This window comes from Gloeophyllum trabeum (genome assembly GCF_000344685.1).
Source record: "Gloeophyllum trabeum ATCC 11539 unplaced genomic scaffold GLOTRscaffold_00004, whole genome shotgun sequence".
Lineage (NCBI taxonomy): Eukaryota > Fungi > Basidiomycota > Agaricomycetes > Gloeophyllales > Gloeophyllaceae > Gloeophyllum > Gloeophyllum trabeum.
Window position 1 is genome coordinate 1802289 of NW_006920413.1, and position 19208 is coordinate 1821496.

The 19208-nt window shown below is 51.7% G+C and overlaps 4 protein-coding genes across 4 annotated transcripts; 3 read left to right on the forward strand and 1 right to left on the reverse strand.

Moving 5' to 3' along the window:
• Positions 1–747: 747 nt before the first annotated feature.
• On the forward strand, positions 748–10904 carry GLOTRDRAFT_120580 (uncharacterized protein; the record flags this gene model as incomplete). Its single annotated transcript, XM_007866294.1, has 45 exons — positions 748–859; positions 923–1247; positions 1303–1327; positions 1380–1695; positions 1746–1854; positions 1904–1994; positions 2044–2472; positions 2528–2657; positions 2711–2926; positions 2980–3027; positions 3083–3186; positions 3245–3299; positions 3361–3495; positions 3547–3919; positions 3972–4054; positions 4104–4233; positions 4290–4333; positions 4386–4424; positions 4489–4713; positions 4766–4777; positions 4840–4994; positions 5051–5967; positions 6017–6064; positions 6123–6150; positions 6207–6249; positions 6299–6846; positions 6897–6937; positions 6986–7080; positions 7129–7172; positions 7226–7326; positions 7379–7474; positions 7522–7568; positions 7616–7688; positions 7743–7984; positions 8041–8106; positions 8157–8416; positions 8467–8652; positions 8714–8963; positions 9016–9212; positions 9263–9346; positions 9399–9528; positions 9581–9669; positions 9718–9950; positions 10006–10417; positions 10471–10904. The coding sequence occupies 45 exons, from the start codon at positions 748–750 to the stop codon at positions 10516–10518; spliced, it is 7434 nt and encodes a 2477-aa protein (XP_007864485.1). The 3' UTR covers positions 10519–10904.
• A 21-nt stretch (positions 10905–10925) lies between these two features.
• Positions 10926–11213, reverse strand: GLOTRDRAFT_110544 (uncharacterized protein). Its single transcript, XM_007866295.1, has 2 exons — positions 11174–11213; positions 10926–11119 (listed from the first exon to the last, which is right to left on the reverse strand). Exons 1-2 carry the CDS (start codon positions 11193–11195, stop codon positions 10980–10982), a joined length of 162 nt encoding a protein of 53 aa, XP_007864486.1. The 5' UTR covers positions 11196–11213; the 3' UTR covers positions 10926–10979.
• Positions 11214–13551: 2338 nt separating this feature from the next.
• Positions 13552–15606, forward strand: GLOTRDRAFT_37872 (kinase-like protein; the record flags this gene model as incomplete). The annotated part of the gene is made up of 7 exons (XM_007865718.1): positions 13552–13974; positions 14031–14217; positions 14276–14420; positions 14492–14580; positions 14645–14723; positions 14775–14940; positions 15001–15606. The coding sequence occupies 7 exons, from the start codon at positions 13552–13554 to the stop codon at positions 15604–15606; spliced, it is 1695 nt and encodes a 564-aa protein (XP_007863909.1).
• Positions 15607–17304: 1698 nt separating this feature from the next.
• On the forward strand, positions 17305–18066 carry GLOTRDRAFT_92428 (uncharacterized protein; the record flags this gene model as incomplete). The annotated part of the gene is made up of 4 exons (XM_007866296.1): positions 17305–17406; positions 17441–17534; positions 17653–17767; positions 17829–18066. The coding sequence occupies 4 exons, from the start codon at positions 17305–17307 to the stop codon at positions 18064–18066; spliced, it is 549 nt and encodes a 182-aa protein (XP_007864487.1).
• Positions 18067–19208: the final 1142 nt, after the last annotated feature.

The following is a 19208-nucleotide window of genomic DNA, read 5'->3' on the forward strand; positions in this document are numbered from 1 at the left end:
CTCTGTCTTAACCCATACCTGTCATAACCCATAACCTGTAATAACCCATAGGTTTTTGGCTTCCACTGACATGGTAGATAGTAAAAACCCATAAGTCTGCCGTATCCCATAACCCATAGCTTTTTGAAGGGTCATAACCCATAAAACAACCTATATTAGGAAGGTACAGGTCTCCTTCTCACGAGAATCTGGACCATCTGGACCCTTAATTTTTGGTTCTCGTGGTATTTCAGAAGATAACCCATACCAGACTCAAGATTCCGTATCTAAACGGTGTCATAAACGACGTCCGGCCTATACCGGATAGGCTGTCTGTCACGCGTACTAGGTAGTCACATAATGTCACACGTTCTGGTAACCCATAGTCTGCAGAAACCCATAACTTTTGGGTTCCACGACCCGTTATGGGTTAAGACAGAGTCGACTGTACTCGTGACGGTTACTGTCGATGAGATCTCTGCTTGATGAACTCAATCAATCATTCCCGTAGATTTGCGACGTCGCCATTGGCCAAGGGCCATCGAGTGACCTGCTTGTTGACCTTCCGTACGCCATTTCCACGCGCTCCCCTTGCTTCGCTAATGTCTTCATTTCACATACTATCCCCCGTTCCTCGGAGAGATGTTCCAGGGCAGCGGGGGGGGGGGCCTCCGGTATAACACCCCTCCGCGGTAGCATCTGTTTTCCTTGAGGGGCACGCTCGTGCTTTCCAGCCATACTCTCCCGTCGCCCAGGGTCGCACCCAACATGGAGGAAGTCAACCGGGCCCGAATCAGCAGCGGCATCTTCGGTGCTGGACAGGGCAATCTGGGCGCGAGCACGCACAGTCTAGGTGCCGACTCAACCGCCGGGTTAACAGGTGCGCGACGCGTCCGTGATTTCCTTGCCCATCGTACGCGTTAACACGGGTGTCCGGTTCCAGCCCACGTCGCGCCTCCCGCCGGTGTTGAAGATGTTCCAGCCATTGCACCGGCGGCTGGTGCTTCTGGGCAAGGAAGTGCGGGGAATGCGGGGTATACGGGGCAAGGGAGTGCGACCGAGCAAATAGCCACGGCTCCAGCTCAGCCAAAGCCCCCCTTGTACAAGAGGCGATGGTTCATCATTACGAACATCGTACTGTCTCTCCTGGGAATTGCTCTGCTCTTTATTTTACTGTTCCCAGTGGTTGCGGCAATCGCCCAGCACGTCGTGAACGTATCGGTATTGAACATTGACAAAGCCGCTATCCAGGAACCCCAGAACACCTCGTGAGTAGCGGTGACAGACTTGTAGATTACTTTTTTGATTCCAGCTCTTCTACAGCTTCACATTAGCTCTGGAAGGAGTCGTGAGTAGATTCCCATAATTTTCCACGAGACGCGCTATAACGGCTCTTCCAGGTGACGCACACGGGTATTTTCAACGCGAAAATCGACTTCACCAAGCCGATCGACGTGACATGGTTAGATGGAGGCAACGAGGTTCCGCTTGGTTCGATGACTATGTCGGGTCTCTCGGCGAAGTCAAAGCGAGCCTACATTAACCAGACCACGACCTTCAATATCTCAGATGAGGATGCATTTGGTAAATTCGCGGGCGCGATGATCACGCGAGAGAATTTCACCTGGCGGCTCGAGAGCCACGATCTGAAGGTGCAGGCTCTGAAGTTCCCGGTGTCGCATGGGATTAAATTCAAGAAGGAGATCACTCTAGCCGGTAAGGGGTAAAGGAGAGGTCAAACAAACGAGGACTAACGTCGGTCTTAGGCATGAATAACTTCAGCGACAATGTTATTCTGAAAGACCTTGAGCTGCCGAGCGACAATCCGAAAGGCGGTATCAACTTCGCCACGGATACCGTTTTGTCGAATCCAAGGTAAGACACGTTTATGCGAGAAACTTACAACGACTTACAAGACTCTCAGTCCGTTCGAGCTCACGCTTGGAACTATAGTTTTTGATCTGTACTATCAAGACGTATACTTAGGCGAGGGAACTGGCTATAATGTGGAAATGGTATGCCTGCGTGTTCGAACCCTGCGCCGCGAGCTAACCTCGTCATAAGACTCCCGGGGACAATAACATCAGACTGACCGGCACCCTGATTCCTCACAACGAAACGAACGAGTTGAACGTGGTCTCCCAGCTCTTCACGAACTACCTCAACGGAGAGGCATCTCCAGTCATTGCAGTTGGACACACGGATATAATGACCAATGGCGCGCCCATCTCCTGGCTTACTGCTGGGTTGAGAAATTTGCAGTTGACAGTGCCATTCAAGTCCGCTAGCGGTGCCATTTCTCCGATAAAGGCCATCGACATCGGTACTTTCGCCCTAGCGTTTACTAAAGATACCTCGTGGAGCCCTCTTGCTAACAGCAATTCGGTGAAAGCCTCCATGGAGCTGCCTTTCGGCTTTGATCTTTCGATCGGAGAAATCCAGAATACGTTCAACATCACGAAGAACGATTCTGTTGTGGCTGGACTGTCGACGGTAGGTTACGCTGCATAGTTCAACGGTTAGATAAAGTCACTAATCGGGTACCCAGCCCTTGGGAGCGTCGACTTCGGCCATTAACGTTGTCAATAGCTCGTTCACTCAAGGTTACATCAACATCAGCATCCAGGACACGCACATGGAATGTCCTGACCCAAGCCACCCTGTCTTCTCCCAATTCAGTTCGTACACCTTTATTTTAGGTCTACGTCGTACTCACCTGAGCCGCACGCAGACGCCGATCTGACCGACCTCTACAGCTCCGACTTCTTCCTGGTTGGGCATGCTCGTGCGGTTGCTAATATGAGCGTCGGACAACTTACGCTCGATCCGATCAAGTTCAATGTCTCCTCGGGTCTGCTCGGCTTGCAAGGTCTGAAAGGATCGACGGTCATCAACTCAGTGGATGTGCTGGGAGGTACTCAGGACTACATCTCCCTTGGAATCAATGGTAGGTAGCAGTGATGGTAATGTTACGTTAGTAGGATTTATTGTTTCACCCAGTTTCGATTCACAACCCTTCGAATTTGGTTCTCAATACTGGCGACTTGAGTGAGTACACTGAACATTTGAATGTTTGGTACATGCGCTGACATTTATATGCCAGCGTTGCAATTATTCCGGGACGGTGGCATGGTCGGCACGACTTTGTTACCGAATCTTACACTTCAAATGGGTGACAACAACATAACTGCCCAGGGTGCTTTCCAGGTGCGCTGCTGGTCTTAATTGTGTGGTAATTCAATGCCTCACTAGACTTTATCAACAGCCCAATAAGAACTCTCAAGGATCACAGACCTTGAATGACTTCGTTGGCAAGAAAGGTACGTGAACGTTCTTCTATGCGGGCTGTTATCTTGCATAATCCAATTGACTTCGGACCAGATGTCCGTCTTCAGATTGCCGGATTCCAAGAGAGCACGCAGGTGCAATCCCTTCTCCAAGCCTTCCAGACCCTCAATATCGATACCACACTTCCTGGGCTCCAAACCAACCTTTTGGAGTCTGCCGCTCTGAAAGGTAAGTCAATACCGTTGAGGGGGCCGGACACGAGGTTGATAAATATGCTAGTTCTCAATTCTACTGGTCGTGACAATAATATCTCGCATGTTACCGTTAACCTTGCCAACCCATTCACTGCGGGCCTCGACATAACTCAAATCAAATCATCAGTGTCGTCGTATGGTATCAACTTGGGTAGTATCCAGACTTCCACAAATTTCTCGTCGCCCGGCCATACGACTACAACCTCGCCTTCACTCGACTTAAATATGAATCTGGATCCCCCAGCCATATTCACTCTGACGCGGGCGCTCGCGGTTGATGCCGGGTTGAGTACCGAGCAATTGGACGGAATCGTCGAATTGGGAGGCTATCAGTATGTCCAGACGTCGCCGGAAGCTCCGGCTTCCAACTCGTCATCTCGTCGTGACAATATTTATACGTAAGTAAATCCGATCGTACAGTGCCGTGCACATCGTTGAATCCTGCCTTAGGAACTTTAGCCTGCCCACTTTCGTGGATGCGGCATTCAAACAATTGCGCTCCGATGTTGAATTGACGTCCGTTGTCAATATAGGTCTCTACATCTCATCCGCCAGAGGCATGTGGCTGACGGTTTTGCGCAGGCGACTATCAGACGACCCTCCAATACACCCAAAAAGGCGTCCCGACTGTCACTGATGAGAGCCTGAATCTGTTGTTGCCCATCTTAGCGCAACCCATAGTACAGAAGCTTGTCACACAGTCCCTCTTGGGGTAAGTAGCAAGTGATAACTGTAAGAGCTGAAATTTACATGCCTATGTTGCACTAGCATCGATACGGTACTCATCACTGACCCGAAGCAAAATTCATTTGGTGGGTGGTCATCAGTCGCCACGCTGCCGATATAATTTAATTCGGGGGACAGAGACGAAATTGAGTGGATCCATTACAAACGCCGGGCCGTGTAAGTGCAGCACAGCTCGCGGTGAAAAAAAAACAATATTGATCCTGCTCCTCCTTGCACATAGTCGACGCGAACATTGTCTTCGGCTCAGGACTCACAGTGTCGTGGTCCGGAAAGCCCTTGGGTTCAATGAAGATGCCAGACGTCAAGTTAACTGGAAACGTCGGGGCTCAACTGGACTTGGATGCAACCTTTGAAGTCGCGGATGTGGATCATCTCTCGGACTTCACGAAGGTCCTCCTGACTGAAGAGTCCTTTGACTGGGAAATTGCCGGGGAAAATTTGACTGGTACGTTCCATGAGTGAACAGCGAAGCTCAAAGGCGTTGACATGTGCTGCAGTCTCTGCTATTGGTATGTACAACAGGAAAGAGTTTGCCTGCCAGAGCAGTGATGACCGTTCTGCCGCTCGCTAGGCATCGACGTGCCTGGAATCAACCTCACGGCCAAGAAAGTGACGTTGAAGGGCTTCAATGGTCTGAAGAACGGTGTCATTATTGATTCATTCGATCTACCCACGAATGATCCTGCTGGCGGTATTCACCTTACTGTCAATTCTAGTGTTTCTAATGTAAGTGAGCCATGAACGAGACCGAAAAGGTGCACTGATTTTTCTGTTTATCACAGCCTTCACAAGTCGGCATCCAACTCGATTCGATCGGGTTTGATACATATTTCGGGAACACGATGTTGGGACCCGTCGCTGCGAATAGTCAATTTACTTTGGCGGCGCAGTCGACCAGTTCCTTGGGCTTATCTGGCAGACTCGTACCACAGACTACGTCGGAGGGTCTTCAAGATGTTTCCACTGTCTTCAATAATTTCATTCACGGGAGGGACAGTCCCATCGTCATCCAGGGCGACAGCGCAGGGCCGAGCGGCGTGAGCCATCACACCTTTGTCGAAGTTGGCCCTAACTCACATTCCACTCAGGTAACTTGGCTGAATGAAGGCATAAAGAGCTTACAGGTCGCTTCCGTTCTTCCCAATCAAGGCGACCTTGAAATCATCAAGTCTATCACTTTGAACCAGATGACGCTGCTATTCAGCACGGATGACGCTTATGCTCCTACGTCTGGCAGTAACTCCACCGACGCTGCATTCCAGATACCGTTCGGATTCCCGATTGACATTACCGCACTGGAACAGAATATAACGGTGGGATATCAAGGGCAGGATTTTGCAGAATTGGTCATTCCAAAGGGCCCAAGCACTACAAACGTTCAGACGCGCGTCATCCATCTGGGTTTTCAAAATGTTTCCTTTGCCGCCTTTGATAGTCAGCACGAGACCTTCAACGAATTCGTTGCTTCCACGACCACTTCACAAACCCAGACCATGCGATTATCTGGCAATGCGAATACCGACGCCGAGACCGCCGTTGGGCTGCTATCGCTCACCGGTATCAGCTTCGCTGTAGACACGTCGCTGGCAGGGTTACAGGGTCTAAGCACAAGACCCACGGTGGTCGAGAGTCTCGACGTGAACCATGGCTATCCTGATTATTTGCTCATCAAGACCACCGCATCCCTGTTCAATCCGAGGTACTTCGATGCTTTCTGTGCCTGGGCTGGAGCACTCACATAGTCCTAGTAACTTGACAATTGGAACCGGCGACGTCTCATTCTCTTTGATATTCGAGTAAGTGAAGATTCTCTGCAAGCTAATGCGATAATTAACGAGGGTCCCGTCCCTTAAGAAATGCAAATGTGGGGACTGCCGATGTGGTAGGTCATAAGATCGAACGTGTCCGTCTTATCGGAGCTAATGTCACATCCTCTAGAGCGACATGACCATTATACCAGGGAATGCAACGTACGCCATAGGTGAGTATCAAGTGAGAGGGTTTGTATCATGAGACTGATACTTCGCCAGACGTGCACTACGCGCCTCAAGGTGACTCTGTCAGTGCCGGACAGCACCTTCTGGAGAACTATATCCAGGGCGTCGAATCCAGCACATCTATCCAAGGCTCTATGGATTCCACGTCCATCGATTCACTTAAACTTGCGTTATCGGGAATTCTTCTTTCTCCTGTCAATATACCCGCTTTGCACCAGACATTGATCACCAGCACGTCCCTCACTTTCCCGAGGGACATCGCTCAGACGGGTATCGCCACCGCATCCTTCACGTTGGCTAATCCATTCACGGCCAGTATAAACCTGTTGGAGGTCACTGCATCGGCTGTTTATCGCGACCTCACATTGGGCCTTATCGATCATGTCGATGTGTCTTCATCACCTATACATGCCGACGGGCATTCCAATGTTACGTCACCATCACTTCCGTTCAAGTTCGACCTTGACCCAGCCAACATCATCCGATTGTTGCTGTATCGTTCTCAAGATGCCGGTGTGAGCTTGGGGCCATTACCGGACCTCTTCCAGATAGTCCTGAATAATCCGGACAATCATTCATCCGTATGATGCTTTGTTTGTTTCCTAGGAATCTTGCTAAAAATATACAATAGATCAATGCCACAGTCGACCCCAACTCTTCTACTTGCGTCAGGTATATTCATAACCAGTAACATTTTGCGTGTTACTGATTAAGTTGCAGCGGGTCACAGTTCGACGTAGATGGCGCAGTTCTGAATGCACTGAAGGGTATGCAAGTGAATCTCGCTGTGGAAAGTTCCTTCAAAATCGACGACTGTGAGTGTAACGCTCCACAACCTTTCCCTCGCTGACGTCGACGCCCAGTTACCACCGACCTGTCATTCAACCAGTCGAACGTGCCAGCGATCGTGCGTATGACAACATTATAGGATATATGTGATTCTCATTACATCCGGCGAAGACTGATGCTACGGCCTTGTACCTGATCGGCGTCGTAGCCCCTCCGATCACTCAAGGCTTAGTGGACAATGCTAAGTTAGCATTCAGCGAGGCCAACATAACGTGAGTCCACCACGACCCATCTGACTATCATGCTAACGCCGAGGATTTGTAGTAATCTATCAGACGACGGCTTCGATTTATCCTTGAAAGGTTCCCTGACGGACATAGGACCACTAGATGCGCTCATCACCTTTACCGAGCCAGTGACGTACGTTCCCTCTCTCATGAACCAGAACGGCAGCTCATTCAAATCAGTGTTTCGTGGGAAGGTCGCGATATCGCAACCATTTCCTTGCAACCCAGTATGTTGTGCTCCCTTGAACGTAGTATACGAACTGATGTCGTGCAGTATGCGGGGCTGCGAACACGGGTGTCTCAGACTACGAGACCAATGCCCACCTTACTATCACGGATCAGTCCACGTGGGTCGCTGCCTGAGTTGTGCTACTTTGAAGCTGATCATGATGTTCGAACAGGTTCACTACTTTCGCCACTCAACTCTTGCACACGGAGAGTTTCGAGTGGACTATATCAACGGACAAGCTCCGCGTCACGGCCCTTGGCACGATTTTTGACAACGTGTCTTTATCGAAGACAGTGTCCTTCAAGGCCTTCAATAATCTACCTGGTGTCACCATTAGCAACTTCAATCTGCCTAGCGATGATCCCGCCGGTGGTATTCACATTGAGACTGACTCAATGATACCTTCACCTTCCAGTGCGTATATCTCGTGCAACGCAACGCTGCTGCTCGTCCCCTAACATCTTATATAGACTTAGGCATCGATTTAGGAACGGTTGGATTCCAAGCATACTTCGGAAACGATACTTTGATTGGTCGTACGTACCGTATTTTCCTCCAATTTGCATGCTACTTAATGTTCTTTCAGCCCTCTCGGGAAGCAATTTGTATTTAGCACCACAAACCACTACTACAACCCATCTCTCAGGTCGTATCATTCCCCAAAGTGGCTCTGACTTGGATGCCATCGGCGAACTGTTCTCGCACTTCTTAGCGGGCGACAACCAAACCCTGAGTGTGAGGGGCGAGTCCGTGCAGCCTTCTGGTTCCAGCCAGCCAGTCGGGTGGCTCAGTCAGGCTTTCAAGACACTTGAACTCCAGGTGATCCTGCCCGGCAAGAAGTACACGGTGTGTCGTTTCGTATCTTGGATCAAGGTGTATTCTTACCCTTTTGGTAGATTATTGAGTCTATTGCGCTGCATGACTTTGGGATAGTAATGACCGAGGACGATCAGACATGGAGTCCTCTTGCAAGCTCGAACTCTACCGTTGCGCAGTACAAGAATCCTTTCGGCTTCTCCTTGCAAGTCGTCCAATCTGCGGAAGATATCATGCTGAGTTCAGGGGGAACCCATGTTGCTGAGGCATGCATATTCTCTCCTCACCGCTAGTGCGACTATCCAGCTGACGTTTTTCATCCTGTAGCTCAACCTTCCGAGAGCCGATACTCCAAGCGGTGTCTCCACTGGCAATCTAGTAGATCTTGACATATCGTTTCATGATCAGCAATTCAAGTCGCTTGACAACGGTGCTTTCCAAGCATTATTTGCGCAAGTGACGGATCAGTCGTCTGCGTCATTCACCCTGGAAGGCACTGCAAATGTGGTCGCACGGACAACGATAGGTGATATCCCCATTTCGGGCATCCCATTCAATGTCCCGTCTTCTTTGGAAGGTAAGGGCGAGCCTCGCAGTCAATCGCATTGAAATGTACTGATAGTGCGCAGGCATCAATGGCTTCGGCCACCAAGCCTCCTTGAGTAATGTCTCTATAACTGGTAGTGGCGGCGATGGAGGAAACCAATATATCAAATCACCCCTCACGACGACCCTGCAAAACCCATCGAATGTTTCCCTCCAGACAGTGAATATCGCCCTTCCGGTCTCCTACAAGGGCGTGTCGCTAGGTCGTGCCTATATTTCGGTCCGTAACGTTCATTATATAGGAATATACGGGGCTGACACTTCCTCAAGCCATTTAATCTTTTACCCGGTGAAAATGTTGTTCCTACTGAGTTCAGATACGAGCCAAACGACGCGAATGACACTGTCGCACAGGTATGCATCGAACTCGAGATGAAAACAGATGTTTATATTGACGCCACCATAGAGTTTCTTGAGCGACTTCCTCCAAACCGGTGACACTCTGCCACTATCCATCAAAGGAGACTCAAGCAGTACTCCATTTGGGTCTTTGCAATCTGCGCTCGAGGGACTCGAGATTAGCACGAGTCTGAAAGGTCAGTCAGAGTCATTACGGCCTGCTGTTGTATATTCAGGGCCGCTTCCCAGGATTGAATGTGCCGCCCATCATCACACACATCAACGTCTACATTGGCCTGTCTACCCTATTCGATAACATAGTGGATATCAACTTCGATGTAAGTCCGTACCCCGGTATCCTTTATCCGTCGCTCACTTCGCTACAGGTCAGCAACCCTCTGGATACACCCCTCGTCATCGAATTCGTCCAGGACGACTCTGGTGTGAACGGTGACATCTACGCACACTTCGACCAAGCCTTTGACAGCTTCGTGGTGCCGCCGCACAGCACTGCCAATAGCGGGACGTTTGGTAATGTTGTCCTGGTCAAGGGTGCCCTTGCATCACTAGGCATTATTCCTCTGGGATACCTGGATGTGTTCTCCGTCGCCACAACTCTGTAAGTCGGTCTCAACCAGTGAGTCGGGGTTAGTCGACTTATACTTCTGCGAAAGGGTCGGAGAGGGCGGCTATAGGATCCCCTGGCTGCACTTGACGCAAAAGAACGTCCCCACCACCTACAACCTCGCTCTCAGCTTGGACGCGCTTCAGGCAGCTGCCAAGTCTATCGCAGTGAGCGGTACCGCAGGCTCTGCGAATCACTCTAGCACTGTAGTATCCGGATCGATGTCGGCGTCGTCGCTTACTGGCGGCAACGTCACCTCGGCCTCCAAGTCCGGCGGATCTGCGTCTGCGTCTCCCTCGCAAACAGCGGATTCGTCGAGTGCGCCGCAGTCTTCAGCGAGCGCGGTTGCATCTCCGTCGCAGTCCCCTGCGACACAAGCGAAGCCATCCCCCGCGGAGTCTCCTTCGAATGCCCCGTCCCCGACTCCCCAACCATCCTCCTCCCAGGGAGGCAATCTTTCCGTAAGTGAATTTCTTTGTCAGCGCGACCTAATCGGCTCACAAAATCCGTGCAGCCTACGCTCTCGCCGTCGAAAAGCGACGACACCCAGAGCGCACGATAGCCAGACGACCTCGTCCCTTTGAATGGACATGTACTTATACCCTCCTCTCCAGCGTGACCAGTGCAGTTCGCTTCTCTCGAGTTGATGCTGGGATTGTATTGTTACCCTTCACTTACCACAATGTCTGCACGAATAGCTACTCCATACGCACGCCTCCAGCCTTGTAGCGATCGAATTCCATCTGCTATCGGTGTTTCCAACGTCTCTTGACGGATCCTCGATTTGACTGTAATGATCTGGCATCAGTCGACCTACAATGCGGGCATCGAGAGGGAAATGGAGTAGAGTCCTGGTCTGGGCAAGAAACATTGTTAAATCTAGGTTGTCATACGTCGGCGCATTGCAGTGGACTTCTGTATGTCTCACAGGGCAGTTGGGGAGCGGGGGGAAAGAACCGAACTTCAAAGCTCCTCTAGGTATTCTCCATGGTACTTGAGTTGTGCCAGCGTTCAGAAAAGCCGTTAGTCAGCTAAGCCTCCGTCCCGGTCTGAACCCTCCGTGCGGCAGAATGGCGAATACAAAGGGCAGATCAATATGTAGGCAACTGTCCTTCTGTCGCGAGCCCGAATCGCCCGAACGAAGGAGTACTTCTTAACCGCTTCTTATAGGAAATTGCTGATCAGTTTGGTCGCCGGCCGGACCGACGCACACGTACCCTCGAGGATCCTCCTCCACATTATAGGCCTGTGTTTCCCGCCCTTCGGCCTCTAAACGAGCAGCATATCTGCTCGAGACCAATCATGCTCACTGAGAATGATCGGCGACTAGGAAATGCGTGTCAAAATGAGTAGGATCTGCCCTGGGTTTCCCCGCTGCCGAGGGAAGTGGAAGCATCCGGGGCTTCAAAGGGAGTATCTGCAGTACATACTCTGCTGAAATAAAGCGTGCGGAGTGAGTGGCGGGGAAGATATGGGAGGTGGGCCGGCGGGTCGGAGTGTTATCCGTACCTGGACGAAGGTGTGGTACAGTAAATAGCGATGAGAAAGCCGGGGGGGGATGAAATTTGAAAGGGGAACGTCTAGAAGCGTCGAATCGGGTGGGAGCAAACCTGACCCAACCCTGCACCTGGATGCTAAGCTCCTGAGCCCGGCCTCCTCTCCCGACTACTAATCATACTGGCACTCGAGAAGACCTTAGTCAAGCCAGAGCCAGGTTACTTACTAAGTCTGCGAACGTTCCCTATATTTTACGTCGTGCTGACAGGGTGCGGGTCAAACCGTTCCGCGACGGTCCAATGAGCACTGCGATAGCTGCGCTACGTATAGCATTAGGCGCGACGATCACAGTTTTCTTGGGTGTCTGCGCAGTACGAGCCAGATAGGAACCGCGAGCGGGGCTTCCGCGTGCATGGGGCAGGCAGAGCACGCGGTTCCTCCTCTAGAATCTGCAGGCTGCGAAGCATAGCTGAAGGACGTACCTGCCCGATTCTGATAAGATAAACCCAGGCGAGAGGAGACGGAGACGTGGAGGAACGACAGTGTCTAGTAAAAGTTGCCATTTACGGGGGATCAGCGAGAGACGGCGGGGTTCTCGTTGAAGTTCAAGTTCCGAAACTGAAGGAATTGGAGAGACGATGCGAGGAGAATGAACTCTGCATAGCGATGGACGCGTACGCGAAGGGTCGACGGACTTCAGGCAGGCACTGGCAGCCTCCTGCGTTCTCTGACCTGCACTTGACCTGCACCATGGGCTTTGCGGCTCGGATCTATAGGCGAGGCGCTGAGCCACTCCGCCCTCCCGTTATGCTACAGACGCCGGTGTGGCAGTAACGGAAGAGCTGAGTGTCCCAGCACCTCGGGGAACAGCTTACCAGCGAAGGTAGGCGTCCAGGATTAGGAAGTGCAGGGTTAATCAGCTCTGTGAACTTGAAGCTGTTCCGATTTCTGCCGCGGCAGAAAATGAGAAAGCCAACCAGCTATGTATAACTTCCGGGGCCGGCCAGAGCGGAAGGTTCAGATGGAACATATTTACTGGAGGACGGTCGCCAATAATACTGCAGAGGAGGCTGTGCTGCGCGCACCAATACCATGCGGGGATGTTGACAGCCATTGGCAATGAAATGGGCACGATCACCTTCGATCATGCGATAGCAAAGGATCTAGGTTGAGGATATCTACGGGGTTGGATTTGTATTCAATGGGGTGGTGCCTCGAGTGCAATTGCGGAGACTAGAGAATGATTGAGCAGGATCCGCTGGTTATTCTCAAGCCTTAGCGCCCTGCATTACGCAGGTGGCGAATCGCATGAGAGAAACGTGTGTCGCGACCGACCTCTGCAAGCGGTTCACTTACTAAGAACGGCGACAGTCTGGAAAGGCGTGGCTGTTGCGTGCAACTGCGCAGTTCCTGTGATGCGCGGCCCCGCAATAGAACGCAGGAGATCCGGGGCACCAATAGACGCGTTAAATACGCACCAAGAGCACATTAATTGTGGGCGCAGCGGTGCAGAATGGAGAGATAGGTGGATTTCGGCGTTCCTCGCATTTGAGGGCCGACCGGGGGACCGAGGGACCGGAGCCGTTGGCTGTCGCGCGATCGGGCCAGGCCTCCGAAGCAACAGTAAGACGGGGGCCTGGGCCGGCCCAGGCCGAGTTTACAGGCAGCCAAACCGTTGAGCTGTGACTCCCGGACGTAAAACCATCTGGACGGAATATTATCCTGCTCGTTATTTTTCGTCTATCGATTATCAGCCTGCACCATCGTACGCAGGGCCGCAGGCTGCGCAGAGAAACAGTGCCGACGCAAGACCCGGCGACGCAGCGAAGAGGACGGCAGACGCAAGGGACTCTGCTGGGTGCCGTGTGGGGTAACTTGGATGCGGTGTGGGGGACTGCTGATTGGACTTTGGATTTGACGCCTGTGTACTGCCGACAAGCGGAAATAGCAGCTGGTGACGATAGTAACGTGTTTTGAATCGCCGACTCTTTCCCCTCTCTGCGCACTTCCATCCCGTCCCGTCCTCTTCTTCTGTTTATTCTCTTACACCGACGACGGCCTCCGCACTCTCTCGTCGCCGTCCGCTACGCTTTTCACCATGCTGAAAATTGAGGTCACTACCCCTTCACCCGAACACTCGCGGGGGCACGTCCCAACTCTCGCGGACCTGAGCAGAAATGCTTCGGTCATCTCGTCATCCTCGAGCTCGAGCTCGACATCTTCCCTAGTCTTGAATACACCCCGTCCTCGACCAATCCGAACTTTTTCTTCGCCCCGTTCACGCAGTCCTGCTTCCCCTCCCACTCCTAGAGCCACTAGGCCGCCAGCGTACCTCTCGAAGGAGCTCGGACTTGACGATGAGGAGGTTGAGCGGCAACTGGCCCGGGACGCAAAGGCCGGAGCACGAGCTAGTTCTCGAGCAGCCTCCCGAGTCCGGGGGTCGAGGAATAGCTCTGCTACCCGTGTCGTGGCCTCCGACTTCCAGTTCGGAGAGATCCTGGGCGAGGGATCGTATTCAACTGTAAGTTTCGCCGAGTGTCGCTGTCCTTAGTTTCTCATCTCTGACGCCTCTCCAAGGTGATGCGCGCTGTCTACAGAGCCACCGGACAGGAATATGCCATCAAGGTGCTCGACAAGAACCACCTGAAGCGGAACCAGAAAATGCAGACCGCCATGGTTGAGAAGAACTCGTTAGTAAGACTCGGGTCGGGGCACCCGGGTATTGTCCGGCTACACTGGGCCTTCCACGATGATTGGAGTTTGTGTGAGTTTTTCCGCATGGCCCCGATGGGCTTGGGCTTTTCTAACGTTCTCGGGTGCAGACTTCGTTCTTGACCTGGCCAGGAACGGGGAGATGCAATCCCGCATATCTCGGATGGGCTCGCTATCTACAGAGTGTACGCGCTACTACGCCGCGCAGCTGGTCGACGCGCTCGAGTACATGCACTCAAAGGGCGTCATTCACAGGTACGCATACACGCATCGTTCATGTTGCCCGGCAACCGCCTTTGTCGTGTTGCTCACAAGTGACGTTGCAGGGATTTGAAACCAGAGAACCTGCTGCTAGATGACGCCTTCCGGATCAAGATCACTGATTTTGGCACGGGCAAATTACTCGATTCCGGAGGTTTGTACCATGATCCGGCTGATCACGTGACCGTGACTAGTTAACTGATCCTTCTGTTCTGCAGAGGAGAAAGCCAAAACATTTGTGGGCACTGCACAATATGTGTCACCAGAGTTGTTGGAGGCTTGTGAAACAACGCCTAGGTATGCATTGGACAGGAATTTCACGCGGCTACATGCTGATACGGCGCTCAGCTCGGATCTTTGGGCTTTGGGGTGCATTATATATCAGATGATCGCCGGGCGCTTCGCCTTCCAGGGGTTGTCTGAATACCTGACATGGCAGAAGATCAAGCAACTCGATTACACGTTCCCCGAGGGCTTCGACGAGCAGGCGAAGGACTTGGTACAGAAACTGCTGGTATGTCAATCGACGCCCCGTGAAACCTTATTATGCACTGCTTACCGTTCCCAATCTTAGCTGCGAGATCCGGAGCAGCGTCTGGGCGCTGGCCCGCCCGGGAGCCCGAACGACATGCAAGCGCTGCGCGCGCACCCATTCTTCGCCGGGATCAACTGGAAGACGCTGTGGAAAGACCCGGCGCCGCCGCTCGAGTCCGGGCTCGTGAAGCGGGAGCAGAAGCCAGACGCGTACGGGGCGAACTGGGACGTGGACGCGCAGTGGGATAACCTGATGAACGGGCGCGACTCGGACGAGATCAGCTGGGCGTCGGATGAGGAGCAGCCGGGGGAGAGCTCGACGGGGCACGAGCACGTGCCGAATGGGTACGCGCATGAAGTGGGCCCGATGGGCGAAGTGCCGTGGTATGCAAACGGTGCGGGTGGGTCGCTGGCGGAGCCGATACGCGTGCCCTCGCCGACGAGGAGGGATCGGGGGAGTTACTCGACGGGCTCGGCGACCAGCTCGAGTGATGGGAGCCCGGTGGAGAAGTTGAGCGCGGCGCTGGATGCGATGATGTTTGATAGAGGGAGGAATAGGGCGCAGACGCCTATACAAGGGAATGGGCCTTCGGTCGAATTCGATTGGTATGTCTTCCTTTTCCATCCTCTTTGGGGATGTGTCTGATGAATTGCATGTTTTGGCAGGTCGCAGATTTTAATACCCGGAGAGAACATCCTTTTCAACTCTGCGGTGGAGGCTAGTACGCTTAGGCGGCGTGCCAGTCGACTGCTCGCCATTGCTGTGACGCCGCGGAAGATGAAAACTCGGCAACTCGTGCTCACCTCGCACCGGCTGGTGTGCTTGAAGCAAGGAAAGACCGAGCGCTCTATCGCGGTGAAGAGCGAGTTGTTCTTCAAACCGTCGGATAAGGAGAAGGAGCGGATGACGCAGACTATCATTGTCGGCGTCGAGCCGAAGGGCGAAAGGGAGTTTGTGGTGCTGACTGTGAGTGTTTGTTGCGACTTTCTGGCTCCGGTTACTGAGCAAGGTGCCTTGTAGAATAATAAGTCGCATTCCTATGCCACGGACAGCCCGATCCTGGCCTCGACTTGGGTACGCAAATTGAATGAAGTCCTCGAGTCGCAGAAAGAAGGCCGCAACGGACGGACACCCTCGACCACACGGACTTGATATTCAAGTAGGACTCGCGATCTCCTGCATGCATGCATCCCTCGCACACTCTCTCCTTGTTATCGGCTGGTTGATATACCGCATTGTAGTATTATTTTTCGTTTGGGACTCGGACACTCACTCATCTTTGCTGCTCGCAACGCAATCATCTTTATTATCAGGTACATTAGGTTCTTGGTCTACTAGTACTCATTTTGTATGTATCATGTATTTCTCCTGCCGCTGGCGTTACAATGGCTATGACAATGAAGTGATCGAGTATATAGCCACATCCCAGTTATACTATTATAGGCGTGGCGAAATAGATCTATAACTGAGTTTGAATGATATAGTTCGGACTTCGAATTGTTATACTGTATTCGGTAGGTGTTCTCACACTTGTGGCACCGCATGCACATGCCATCCTCCAGCCTCCCTACCTTTTCACGACGAGTGCAAGCTTCCTACTGAAGCCATCCCATCCACAACTGTTTGTAAAATGAAAGAGATATATTTTTTTGGAGAATTTTTGTCCGGAAATGCGCTCTTTTGCCGCTTATGGTGCTATTTCACTCCCAAAATTGGGGCTGAAGAGTTATATCTGTACTGTGAGATCCGGGACACATAGCTAGGTAGAAGTACTATAGGTGGGTAAGTGACAAGTGATTCATTAAGTTTGGTATGCATAAAGTGAGCGGCGCGACAGCGCCGCCGAAAGAAAAATGATTTTGACTTCCAGGTTGCTTAATTTCTTGCAATTCACATGAGCAGTGGGATATACATAGAGGTGACCATTCAAACTTAAAATACCACCAGGTTTTGCCTTAAGCTATCCAGAGAGTTAATACAGCGCGCAGAGCCGCGAAGCAAAATTCATGTGCTGTGGAAACCGAAGAAACTAGCCTCGAGGGATATTTCAAGCGAGGGAGATCCCTGAATATAGCACTAGTATACCCTTTCAATAACATACCCCTTCTGAAGCTCACGGGGCCCGAACGGAGTGTCTTTCCCTTCTCTTTCTCTCTCTCCTTCGCTTTAATTTTTTTAATTTCTTTAATTGATCTAAAAGTCCACACCTAAGGTACATAAGCCCCACATCCAGCTTTGATCGTGAAGGTGCACTACAACCATAAATAGCACATGTCGGAAGCGTCTGCCGACCATTCGAATAATCAATATGCTTGCTCTTTCGCCATTTCCTGAAGCTACGTTATGGAGAAGATAACGGAATTCCAGCGCGCGCAGAGTTCTGTTGAGACTGTCTTCAATTTGCTCGCGGTCGACGTTGAATCCCTGGAAATCATGATGAACTTCGTAATTGTCAAGTTTAGCGATACTTTCGGACTAGGGTGGTAAATTGGCCTTCGAGCAGAAAAAAGTGACGAGGACGAAACCAACAGGATTTTACCCGGGGACCGCTGTTGAACACGGGCTGGGTTTCCGTCTGTGTTACTACGTTGGACTGATAGTCACGGCTCATGTGCTCCTCCGCTGCGAGGACCTATGCTGGCTGAGGGTCATTCTCTGAGCAACACTGCGCTTCAAACTGCACTTGCCAAGCATTGGAAGTCGCCTCTTTCGTGCTGAATGGTCTCCAGTACATGATCTTTGCCAAAGTATCTGAACGCAGGGGTGGCGGAAGAGCCGCTTCCCCGGGTCTCTGGATATTCAGACTGTGAGTTAGAGCAAGAGCGTGTTCTTGAGTACTGACTTCGGTAGTCCTCGAAAGCTTCCAGGATTCTTCTGTCGGCGCAGAACCACAACCTTATGTCATGGCCGGCAGTGATGACCTTTCCGACTCAGGCGACGACAGGCGACGAGGTCGAGTCCGAGGAAGGCGAGTGCGAGAAGATCCAGGAAGCCCGAATTATGCAGCATAAACAAGCCAGCGATCGTGGAGAGGCCCCTAAGATTGAAGCGGGCTACGAAAATGAGCTCAGCGGACGTGAAGGTATAAAATCTGGAGTACACTGAGCTCTTCTACTGTCAGCAGGTCCCGCATTTCAGGGAAGGACTGCAAGGATGATGGGCGTTGCACCAATAACCTAAGTCCACCGGAGCTGAGAGCAAGCTGTCTCTGACTTAACGTCTGCTAGTTGGAGGGCGTTGGTACTCTTTCTTTACTGCGGCCGGATTCGTTTCAATTGGAGGCTTCGCTCAAGCCACTCGGATGATCTGGATCCAGCCACTTGGCCTACACGAACGATGCAAACATTCGAGCAAGAAGTTCCTTGCGGTATGGTCTGCTCCCCGAAGTCGATGTACGGTATATCGCTTGACTTCACGCGTGAGATCCCTACTTCAGTGTTCACAAGCGGTAGAATGGAGTCAAGCCTCACTTTTTGCTTGTTTGGTTCGACCTCACGCGTCTAGCCGATGTATCTTTCGTGACCATCAAAGCTTGTCTCACTGAAGAAGACATCGTCGAGGAATTCTTTTCTGAGCTCACTCCTAGGTCAGGAGCCACACTGTCTTATGGTCAACGAATGTCTTATGCTGCCGCAGGGAGAGTCGTCACGGACTGATGGTGACACTTGCTCATTGACTTCAGCTTGTCTCCGTGTTATGAAAGCCATAAAGGGAGGCGAAATGGTCTAAACCTGTAGACTTGGACCAAGAAGCAACGGTGAGCCTAAGTGACAAACAGGTTCTCTTTGGGCTTACACAAATCAATTGACAACAACACTCGGCTGTTCACAGGGAATGTATTGGACCCACAAATTGACAGCATCTAGGAGAACCTGGATTAGGTGCAACGCAATCACCATGATACCACTCGATCTTCATCGGGAAAGCGAAGGTATGTGGAGCGTCAGTTCTGGCCCAATACAACGTCTTCTGCGCCGTTGCCATTTGCTCAATTTAGGGCCATTTGCTCAATTTAGGGACAGTTTAGCAAAGGTGAATCGCATGTGTGTGAGCACCAGGCTCAGCAGTACTACTTGGGTATGCATGTGCGTTCCCTGATAACAGGTTTTACGCGTGCCTGACAAAGACTAGGGTTCCAAGGTAACGACGTTCGAAGACTCAATCCTACGTGAGACCCACGCTGTGTAAGGTCTCAGATTCGTATCCGCACGTTTTATGTTCAGCGAGCTGTGTAGTGCCTCCATCGA